The sequence below is a fragment of the Seriola dumerili genome, unplaced genomic scaffold (assembly GCF_002260705.1).
Source record: "Seriola dumerili isolate Sdu_G_001 unplaced genomic scaffold, Sdu_1.0 BDQW01000200.1, whole genome shotgun sequence".
In the NCBI taxonomy this organism is placed as follows: Eukaryota; Metazoa; Chordata; class Actinopteri; order Carangiformes; family Carangidae; genus Seriola; species Seriola dumerili.
The window spans coordinates 2,790,866-2,802,986 of record NW_019174455.1 but is presented as its reverse complement, the minus strand read 5'-3'; the positions used below and the strand labels follow the sequence as shown (position 1 = coordinate 2,802,986).

Genomic DNA, 12,121 nt, shown 5'->3' with positions numbered 1-12,121 from the left:
ACACCTGATCCCTCCGACTGAAAGGTGCCCGTAGGAGCTGCTGGCAGCTGAGCTGGAGCGGGAGTTGTTGATGTAGGCCACGAGGGAGTTGGGCGAGGTGCGGATCATGGTCTGCAGGTCGATGCTGGCATCTGACAGTGGGGAAATGGACAGCGCTCTCTTCCTGCTCAGCCGGGGCGTCAGCCGTGGGCTGGAGAAACGTGACACTGGACACAAAGACACAGCAGCAGCAGCGTCAGCTATTTTAGCATCGCTACCTCAACAGACAACTTCAACTCAGAAGGCAACTGCTACTTGTTCATTCTCTTTCACACACTGCCGTCGTGCTTCACGTTAACTAGACTGGAGAACTACTGTGATGTGCAAATTCCCTGCACTTCCATTAAACCTCCACATGGCCTCAATAGAAACCAGCATTTATCCTGGACCATGTTTGAAGAAACATTTAGCCCCAAGCTTTCTAGTGGAGGTCATAGCCATGCTAGGCTACACGCTATCTCGTGCATCTCTCTCTTTTTCTCTCTCACACACACACAGCTCCCCTATTTAACATTCGCATCCTCTTATGCATAATGAATTGCCCCCAATCATTCTCAGTAATTACAGTGATAGCAATCTCTTTCAGACCGCTGTACTTGGGCGAGTTAAAAGGAGGCAATTTAAACAAATTGATCTCAGAATACCATTAAAAAAGAACAAGGCTGACTCACAAAGGTAGGGTTCACGGCCTCCTGCTAGACCTGGTTGTCGCACTAGTTTCTTATTCTTGTAGAAAACGGTGGGGGGAGGCTACTTTCCCATGAACTTGAAGAGAAAGCTATTTATTTTTTCATACATACTCATGCTTGTTTATTTTTTCTAACATATCTGAGGCACGTAGCTCCCACAGAGACAGAGAGCGATCACTTGTCAGGACCAACAGGTGCTGCTTCGCTGTGCGAGGCGACAGAGAGCAGCGCTGGTGTGTGTTTGTGCAAACCTGTAATTAGCTCTTACAGCAGACATCATCAGAGGTGCGAGAGGCAGGAAACTCATAATGGGCCCATCACAACACACCTAAGCACATGCACAGTGACCTAACACACACACAAACACCCTGCATGTCAGCTTCACTGCTGCCAATGTGCTGCCAATCTCAGAGTGTTTGCTGGTGAAACTCACAGCCCCTCAAGCCAAATGAATCCAGGCACCGCCATAATCACCACACCAGACCTACAGCCATAAACCAAGGTCTTGCTTCCAAAACTATTATGTTTGGAGGTGGCGAGTCGTAAAGCAGAGGCATGTGCACTTAGTTAAAAGGCCCCTGGGAACTTCAGACGGCAGACAACAGTAGTTGGGGGCCTAAGAGAGAAAAAAAAACTAGTAGAGTGATAGAGATGTATGAAAGAGCTGGCAAAAACAACAAACAGTCGTCAGGAATGCGTCTTTTAAGGGCTGATAAATAAATGTCATCTTGAGTTAGCCACACAGAGGGTTGGGAGTGGAGTAAAGGAGGGAGGCGGTATGAGAGAAAGGGAATATGGACCGTCATGAATGACTATGAATGATAAACTATGCTTTGCTCCATACGGGTTGTGCAGCTGCTAGGATTTGCTGTTTTTGCAGTGAGGCGAGCTCGCTGCCTTGCCAACAGTTTTAATGGGAGATAAGTGTATTAATATCCCCCCTTTTATAAAGCAGAAAACAGGCCTCACAACCTGGTGGCCTTGATAGCCTGGCGCCTGCCTCACCCTTCTGGGAACTGTGCCCAAAACACCACCCTCTACGCCCACTCAATCTATACATCTACCTCAGCTCAGAAGAATTCTGAACGCCTCCAGCAATGGAGCTTTAGATGTCTATAAAGTTTGGTCTTCTAATGCTGAGCTGCGGACAAACTAGTTTTGTTTAGCTCAATCTTCTACCAGTGGATGTCCTTGGCCAAACCCTAATTTTACCTGGAATAAATTTCGCACACATGCACACACACACACACACACACACACACACACACACATGGACATACAACACTCACCACTTGGTAGAGGAGTGTTTTATAGGTGGTGGTTATAATTGAAAGGGTGAGCAGGTTCCGGCAGGGAGTGAGAAAACAGATGTTGCACAGGCAGTGGTGGCGCGGCAGCGTGTGGTAATATGGCATGTGTGGGTATGTGTACGTGAGTGTGTGTCTGTATGTGCTCTGTGGACTGTATCGTGGGATGGTTGTAATTGTGGGATCTGGATTTATATAGAGAGTCATAATTACAGTGCACATTGATACAGTAAAAAAAAAAAAGAAAAGAAAAAAGTATATGTGTGTGAGTGAGTGTGTGTGTGTGTGATTATTTAAGTATTTGCCTGTGCTGTCTTAACTGAAATTGCTTTGTGGAAAATGAAAACACTTTAATTGGAGGCTTGTACTAATCCCCATACGGATCTGGCTCTCAGTGTTGGCCCTGAGCATTTAGAGGGTCACTATGAGGCTCTTTAAAGAACTGGTAGCCTCTGTAGCCTTTCTCCCCAATTGGGACTGTGGGCTAACACAGGGCATTGTGAACAATAAAAAGACTAAGTCAAAACCTAATATATGTCTGGACTGTGTCGTACGCTATTTGCATTCTTCATGCTTGCATCTGTCTCTCCTCCTCTGTGTGCTGTGGACGCTGTCATTACAAGGGGACAAGGTTCCATCTATGTCTGGAACTCTATAACCTGTGCTTTGTGTTCAAATGCACAGGTTAAGCGAACCGCAACATGGACTTGAAGCGAACCGAACTGAGACCACTGAGGCCTCCTTGAGAGGGGGTTCTGTTGGCAACACTGCAGGCTGTTAATGCACCACTAATAGAAACTGTTTGCGCCAAATTAATTTTGAAAGACTAATTGCTAATGGGGAAACTCCAACTCAGTCATGTGGCATTCGGCTGAACAATGGTGGAAACATGACCACTGAGTCAGTCAGTCAGCAACATTATAGGCCTAGCCCCACTATTGCATTACAGTCGAAAAGTTATCATCATCCATCTCATCTAAACTACAATTAACTAACAACCAGTCAAGTTGCAGTTTACATCCATGTCTGTGAGGTCACAATGACCTGAACCTCTGACCTTTGACTGCAAAAAACGAATCATTTCATCCTTGAGTGAATGTTTATGCCAAATTTTAAGAAATTCCCCTTTTAGACTTCCTGAGATATTGCATTCACGAGAATGGGATGGACAGTACAGATGGACAACCCATCATCAGTGTAGAGGCATACAAATAGCATTTTTTAGAGGTAAGAAAATAAAATCTGAAATTTACAACGCCAAGTTGAGATTTATATCTTATTTGTGAGTGAAAGCAGTTTCCACTTCTCTGAGAATCCAGAGGCCTCTTCTTGAGTTCATGACTACAGTGGAACTAACAGAGACAGTTGAGTTACGCCAACAACAGAATGATGAGCAGTCTGAGTTGGACTGCTGCTGAGCTGAATAAAGAAACAATGCCAGTGGCTCAGCTCAGTGCCAATAGAAATACAAACCTTGTAGTATCCTTAAAAGTGTGAACAAACTGTCTCTGCAAACAGAAAAATGTGCTCGAGTTTACTGGGAAAAATGTTAGCATCTTCTCCTGAACCTGAAAACAGAGCCAAGTCAACAGTATGCATGAACTCTTATTATTTTATGGGTCTATGGTGTTTTAATCTGTACAGTAACTTTCTCCGCCTTTGATGTTCTTGTAAAGGATTTAGTTTGAATAGTTTAATCTCTGTGTGGATGCAAGTGCACAGTGAACCCAACTTTGGAGGATATCTTGAGTACCTACTTTTCTAAACAGCCAGTAATGTGTTATCACTGTCCATGTTGCAGAAAAAGGCTACAGTCAATAATGATACAATGGCCCTTTTCAGACCTGGTATTAACATCCATCTTGGGTGATCCAATCACAAGTGGACAGCTCTAATTTTGGGTGTGAACGCACCCAAGACGCATTGAGGACACATTTGAGATCCCATCACTCAGACCACATTTGGAGGTGGTCTGGGGCACATTCTTTTCGCATGAATGAACTGAAAATATTTTACTATTTCAAATGGCTAAAAACTTATTTTACTGTAGAGCTGTGAACAGTGCAATGACTCACTCAATCGTTTATTTGCATATAAAGCGGGGAATTGAGATCACACAAGTTGGCACTTGGCACTTGAGACGCAATGCCAGGTGTGAACTAACTAAGAGCATACTTAGAGCTGTCCACTTGTGATTGGATTACCCGAGACGATGTTGATGCTAAATATGAACAGGGCCAGTCCTTCATATAATCAGTGGTGCACATAAAACTTTTGTTCCCTGACTTCAGCCTTAAGGGCAGTGCCTCCTTCTGGGCAGCATAAGTACTGTTCGAATCCGGTGTCCATGGGGAGGCAAAGACCCTTCCCTTCCTTCATTCCATAACTCACGAGCTTTTGGAGGAATATATAATAGACAACCATAGTTAAAAAACAGTAGCTAGATAACCATGAAGCAAACCCACTGTTTTCAGCTCTCTTGACAATCACCTGCTCTGTTCAAGCTGCTTTGATGTGTAAGATGTGAGTTGTTTACTTTCAGATTGAATACCCAGGTCACAGGTGGTGACAGGAGCTGTTTCCATTGCTGGGGGTTTGCAGGCCACAGGTTTGTGGGCACCTACAGACAATCCAGAATACCACCCCTAATAGAAACAATAATGGTGGAAATATGATCACTCAGTCAGTAATATTATAGGCCTGGCCCCACTGTTGCAGTCTAGTTGAAAAGTTATCATCATCTATCTCATCTAAACTACAATTAACTTCCAACCAGGCAAGGTGCAGTTTTTACATCCATGTCTGTGAGGTCACAGTGACCTCAACCTCTGACCTTTGACCACCAGAAACTAATCATTTCATCTTTGAGTGAATGTCTGTGCCAAATTTTAAGAAATTCCCCTTTTAGTCCCTTCTACCACCATAACAAGACAACACCAGAAGACAAATCCAGAAGTCTTTGAATACCAAGTTTGCATAATTGCTTTTGTATGAAGCCAAATCAGAGTGGTGTTACAAGTCATACTGTATCATTAGCTTTAGAAAAAGTAGATACTACAGTGGAGCTGAATAACTCTCTAATCTCTCGTATATGTTTATTGGTTTTTGAGAATAGGGTTTTTAAGTTTTCGATACTTAAATTTAAAATCATATGTTTATTTACTTTAATTCAGTCAGCAAAACGCCCATGTCCTGAGCAGTTGGCCTCTGTGGATAATCTTTGGCTTGTCCACCTTGACCTTGTCTAGGGTGAAGCAGGAGCTGCTCTATGCTGGGTAACCCCCCCAACCCCCCACACCACCACAGTCTGAGTTCGTGCCAGCAGGGCCCCATGTCTCCACATCTTCAGCCAGCCTAGCCATCCCCCCCGGGCCAGCCGGAGCAGTGGGAGACTATTTATTTTCCCTGCTAAATCTCACTAATACTAACACTGTGAATTTTATTAGTGAGGGAGCTTGCACTGAATCCTCTTTGAGCCCCCAGTGTCCAGCCCAAAGCTGCCGTTGTGTTTGTCAGTGTGTTTATGCACACACTTCCACCCATGTGCTCATGAACCAACATATAGTTAAGTGTTTGTATATGCTGTCTGAGGGGAGCGGACCCCCTTTCCCAGCCCTCTCTCTCCTCGCCACCACATCGGTACACAAATCTATCTCCCTCTCTCCTTGTGCTGCATCAACAGTAAAATCTCTTTTTTCTCAGCATGGCAGACATTTACTTTGGCTGCTGCTTTTGTCGTGGGAGATTCAACGATTTCCCGTAAGCCGCTCTGATATTTCTCTGCCCACCCACCCCTTACATACCTGCTCGCTCATATACAAACAGTCCTGTGAATGCTCCCAATGTGAAATACCATAATGTTACTTTATTTACACTTACAGCAGTGGTGGTGTACCAATGCTAAAATGATTTTTAATTATGGAATTAGTGTCTCTCTGTCTTACTTTTATTGGGGTACAGAGACTGAGACCAGCTTTGTGTAAAACATGAGCACCAGGTTTGGTACTACTTTATTACAATTTGGTATTCTGGTGGTGGGAAACAAATGGCATCTAAAAAAGTAAATAAATTGTCCTGTTATGTTTAGACAAGATATCAAGAGGCAAACCTTTGAGTAAAGTGAAAACAGCAGTTCTCCAGACTATGATGCTGTCCTTTCCGGACTTGAACCTACAACCTACAACCCACACCTATACAATATTTATTGAGTGTTTCTGTTTTAAGCGGCACATCTTTTCCAGCCTTTGTTGCACTAGTCACGTGATGCTTCCCAGCCAATCATTGTTGCGCGAGTTAGTCTGTGAGATATCTACACGTGATGTGACGAGCGACAGTTTCCATATGTTGTCATGCATGAAAACATCCAAAATGAACACTGTAAGCAGACTACTTGATCAATATAAGCAAATTTGTATAAGAACGATTCTGACCCAAGCTTTTTGATCCATATAATCAGTTGATCACTCTAACTATGATGACTATAATCAGTTTCCACTGTAGAAAGAGGGATTCTATTCTATATATCGATATCGGCTGATACACAAGTTCAGGTATCAGTATTAGTTTCAGGGAGGAAAAAATGTTATCAGAACATCTCTAGTCTTGTCTCTCAGCTGAGTCATGGCACGAATTTAGGGCTCTGTGATTCCATTTGTCACGTGAAGATGGTGGCGAAGATGTTGTGCAAATGACTAAGCCTCACTCCAGCTTTAGCTGCTTCAAAATAATACAGAAATCATATAAGAAGTTTTCCAGAGACAAGTCTTAGCATCTTGAAGCAAATCTCGTACATGAGGGATTAGAGAAAACTCGAAACAACTTTTCCTTTTAGACAGAACTGAAATGACCTAAAAGTGTTTTATTCATTAAAGACAACACCAGATTTAATGACTTGTTGGCTGGAAATGTGTTTTTGTTGTTCTAACCCAGTCCGCTCCTCTCAGTCTCCGTGTCACTCACACCAGATAAGGACAGCGACTTACAGGAGCGGCTATGCATTTCAGCGAGGCTGAATAACTGCTGGTAACACCATTTTGTCACCATTATGGCTGGTTAGGGGTCTGTTTTAACTGGGGATGGAATGGAAACCTGTCTGTAGTTGTGGAACTTAAAGCAACACAACACCAGTGTTTTTAAACCTTGTCTTCCTCATGTCCCAGGGATAAATTCTTGTGTTTTAAGTGTCTGGCTTGAGGTGTGCCCGACAGTAAATCCTAAAATCCATAAGTGGACCTGTGAGTCCTGCAGCCTTGTCAAAAAAACCTTTTCCTGACGCATGTGTCCACAACTTTTCCACCAGCACACTTCTCACAGCAGTGCTCAGTGTTTTGTGGTTCCGCCGTGAGCCTCGCAATTCACATATCCAGAGGGGGAAAACAGTGAGCGAGAGGAAGGTGGTGGGTGAGAGGCTGTGCTCTGGGTTCACTGAGGGCTCCCAGTTCTTGCGGTGGGTCTGCTGAGTACAAGTGCATAAATTGATTTTTATTATGGGTTTTATCTGCGCTGCCATCCAAAACTAACATGAAGGGATGAAACACATATTTGCCACCTCTGCCACTACTCCTCCTCCCCCTCCCCCTCCCCCTCCCACGCTCTCTGGCAGTAAATAAGGCCTTTGATTCCGGCCAAGGCTGCCCGCGATGACCATTAGTTGGCTGCCTCGGTCAATATGGGCCCTGTGTTGCAGTGGAAGAGCCTCCAGACTGGCAGAGAGGCCCGAGCCTGACCACATCACTACAAGCATGGTAGAACACTAAATAAAAGCTGCTGGGATGGTGGCAGCGAGTGCGGACACTGCACTGGAGCAGGAGGTGGGGATGAGGGAGAGGGGTGAAGGGTGGAGGGGGGTTGTGGCTATTTGAGCAAACAACTTCCCCAAACAAGTGTGGGCAAAGGCAGCACAGCGGCGGTCACTGAGGTGGCTGGAGGTAGGGAAGAAAAAGGGAGGAGGAGGGAGGAGAAAGAGGTGGTCTACAGTTTCTGCGAGGCCCCTAACCCCACATCACCCTTCCCTCTCAGCACCGCTGTGTTTAACCAAGTGATTCAGGTAATTAAAAAGATTAATTGCAGAGCGATCCCGTATCTGATTCTCTCTCTCTCTCTCTGTTGTGTTTCCCTACCTGTGCGTGAGGACGCCTGCATTACTGTCCGGCAGTGACTTTGAGGAGCGTGACACCGCAGCGGGGAAAGGCAGTGTTTTTTTTTTTTTCTCGGGGTGGGTGGTTGGATGCGATGAAAGAAAAGAGTGAGGGCTCCTGGAGCGGCGCAGGCGTCAGTGCCAAGGGGAGTATTTGATTATCAGGCATCGAAAAGGCTTGACTTTCACGGACAGTTTTCCACTCTGTGCGCTTTTCTGTTCCCCATTCATGAGGGCTGAGAGTTTCTTGGATGCGTTTTGCTGCTGAAATCAAATGTCTATTCTGGTGCCTGACTGTCATTTTGATAGAGGGCCGAGGCTCTAACGGGCATGAAGGAACAGGCTCGTCTCTGTGAGTGAGTGTGCAAACACATGTACAACTTTTTTTCTGAGCATTTGCCTGCCTATTTGCCTGGCTGTTAAAGTCTTTGTGTGCCGCTGTGTGGATGTGTGTGTGTGTGTGTGTGTGTGTGTGTGTGTGTCAGTGTTGACCTGCCTCATCCCTGTTGACACTTCATGCAGCCCATGAGGTTAATCTCTGCCTTAATAGCCTAAGAGAGTGGGGACCAAGATCTCTCGGATCTCTCCACGCTGCCTTTTTACAGTTACTGTGGATTTATTTTGTAGGATGTATAATAATAACAGTACAAACACCAAAATCAGAAACTCTAAAGTAATGTGTTTTACGAGCCCTGGGACTTTTAATGTTTACACACCATCCACCCTCGACAAGCTGTGGCCCCCATGCTACATTTCAGTCCAAAAGCTCCACCAGCTTTGATGTGGGGAACTTTCCATGACAAAAAGAGTCAAGAAGAAGAATAGGAGGATGGTATCAACATGTCTGGTGCTGAGAACAAAGGGCAAGATGGCTGTTAAGTTTGGCTGTTACTCTTCGTCTTGTATTTGCTAATCTCCAAAGCTTTTCACCCTTTTTTATTTGCAAAGAGTGAACATTGAGGTGCAGTGGACTTCTCACTGTTAATGGGCAATGACTGTTGCTTTTTCCAGTTAAACTAACAAACATCAGTCATGGCAAATCACATCAGCTGTAACTATCTAACATTAATGCCAGTAACTTGCAAAAAGACCAAAACAGAGCTAGGCTCAAAACTCTGCAAACCTCTCCATTCATTCGTGGGGGGTCGTGGGGAGGCTGGAGCCAATCCCAGCTGACATTGGGCGAGGGCAGGGTACACCCTGGAGAGGTTGCCAGTCTATCACAGGGCTGACATATAGAGACAAACAAACATTCACAGTCAGGTTCACACAATTTAGAGTCACCGATTAACTACCCTCATGTCTGTGGACTGTGGGAGGAAGCCAGAGAACCTGGAGGAAACCCACGTCGGCACAAAGGCCTACATGAAGGGCCCAGCTGGGCGACAGGTTCAAACCTTCCTGCCGTGAGGCAACAGTGCTAACCCCTGCCCTACCGTGCCACCCTACTTATTCTCCAACTATTTCTAACAGGTTATTGCAAGAAGTTGCACTCACAAGCACCGCTCTGCCCTGACTGCGCTGTGGTTTTGCAGTTCAACCAGACTGACAGAGCGATAAGTCTAAATCTGAAACAATCTTGCTGATTTACATTTAATCATTTGGCAGATGCTTTTATCTGAAGCCATTTAAAAGTGAGGGACATCACTAAAGCTTCAGTGCAGCAGGAAACCTGGGTGAAAGTACTACGTAGTACTCCTATTTAATTGTTCCTTGTTTCAGGAGTTGGCATCTCCCAGTAAAACTCAAATACTCTGTGTTTAAGTGGGAGTAAAATGCTGAAAGCTAAAATGGATTCCATAAGGGATTTGAACAGATTCAGATTACATTAGTAGATTCAAAAAACTGTCAAAATCCGCCCCTAAAGTCTAATAATCTCATGTGCCGCTGACGCATATATTGTAATAATATTTAATTACAATAAGCTGAGGTTCATGCACAGTAAAAGACAATAATAAGAATTCCTCACCATCCATAGGGCTGATGTAATCAGGTAGATGAGCTGCTGCTGCTGCTGCGGCTGCAGCTGCTGCGGCGGCTGCTGCCCCGCTCTGCACCAGCAGGTCACCATAGGGGCTTCGCTGACTGGCGCTGGCCATCAGGTGGTAGTACTCTGTGGGGTTGGCCCCCGGCGGAGGAGGGGGGAGGCTAAAGAGGGCACGTTCCTTCAAGTGTTCATGGGTCACTGAGGCAGAAAAGAGGAGATGAGGGAGAACAGGTTAACTTTTTTTATTTTTGTTGTCCTATAACACAATATTACAGAATCAAAATTGTCAAAATAACCTTGTGAAGTGATGCTAAACCCATTTTGACAAGTCAGACGGGCAGAGCTAAATACATCTTGATTTTATTTTCCTGTAATGAAGTAATAGAGGATTCACAGACACCATCTGACATACCCTCTGACAGGATGACAAAAACAAAGAGGAGAACAGAAAGGCTGCAAGTGGAGCTGAACGGAGGAGACAAGTACCCTGCTTTTACAGACTTGAAGATTTGTGCCTGTGTGCATGCCCTGGGGCATGAGGCTCTAGATAAAAGATGTCTGATGTCTTTGAGGCTTGCTGGGTTACAGGAAAATATCTCTAGGGAGTAAAGGAAGCAGAGGGAGAAAAGGAGCAGGGCAGGGGGTGGGGGGTTGTGCTATAAAGGGAAGAAATACCACATTCTTACACCTCTTTCGTGTTGTGTATACATTTAGGTTGACGGGCTGAAGTCATACGCAAGGTGCAGGTGAACACACACACACACGCACACACACACACACACACACATACAGTACATACTGCTGAGGAAGCCTTAAATGCTGCATGTGTAAAGGTAATATTGACGTAAAATGTGTTAACACCTGCACCCAGTAAAGCCACGTTTAAAAGTGTCAGAAAGTGTAAGAGTGAGAGATGGATTGGTTTTTCTGTGTCCCTCTTCCCTCCATTTCCTGCTCTCTCCCTCCCTCCCTCTCTCCCCCAGTGGGTGTTGGTTTGTGGAGGGGACAGGGGTGTGGGCCGATATGTGGTTTAATATGCATGCTGGTGGAAACAGGGGAAGCAGGGGTTGGTATCAGGGGCTGGGGGCCAAGTGGGATACTAGGGAGGCAAAACCACAGCCCCCCACCCTCTGCGCACACACAGACCCACACACATAAGCGCACATATAAACCAAAACTCTGGATCCATCAGAACCTATTAGGCCATGGCTGAGGTAACGGTGCACAGGCAGCAGCAGTGGCCCGGGCATATGCCTTTAGTTTCTCCATGGCTGCCAGATCATGTTACCACCACCGCGGAGTAGCATTCTGTGTGTGTGTGTGACCTCACTTGTGAACACAGAGGGATGAGAGGAGGCAGCTACACTTCCACTGCTCCCAGTAAAACCTGACTAAACTGGTAAATGCAAGGATGTTTTCCAAGCACAACTCCTTAGTTTTATAGACTCATTCCCTTGTTCACTCGTCCTCGTCCCTTATAAACACTCAAAAGTTTACTCCATAGGAGAGCAGAGATATTGGGCACATCGTTTTGCATCATGATGGTGTCACTGTTATTTTCTAAAAAATGCATTCAATTGTGGTTTGTTATCAGAAAGTAGTGTTGCATATTATTACTAATTGATTGGGGGGATTTTTGAGGTAACTGTATAGTTCATAGTTTCATACTCATAGAAAGGCAGAGGGTAAATAAAGTCTGAGACTTGACTTAATGTATCAATTATTCTCTTTGAAAAATTGAATGTGCTGATGCTGCCAAGAAGAAGATCTATCCAATAGTTACCAACTAGTCTGATATATAGTGTGTACTAAACAGGTATTACAACATCCCTTTACAACATCTTTTCATTTACGTCGGGGTTCCAGAGATGCTGTAGAAATACCGCAGATAAAGTTGTGCACAATTACCGAGCAAACGTTGCAATTGTAATTAAATTCAATTTATAAAATAAACATGTTATTA

General features: G+C 44.8%; 1 protein-coding gene across 1 annotated transcript in view; it reads right to left on the bottom strand.

The window, feature by feature from the left end:
• The window catches only part of LOC111228096 (zinc finger protein GLI2-like), a 91,374-nt gene that overhangs the window by 16,228 nt on the left and 63,025 nt on the right, over positions 1-12,121 (bottom strand). Inside the window, exons 5-6 of the mRNA XM_022753906.1 lie at positions 10,141-10,356; positions 5-206 (exon numbers count right to left, since the gene is read on the bottom strand). Of these exons, the coding sequence (XP_022609627.1) occupies positions 5-206; positions 10,141-10,356 (418 nt within the window). The remainder of the gene's footprint in view (positions 1-4; positions 207-10,140; positions 10,357-12,121) is intronic.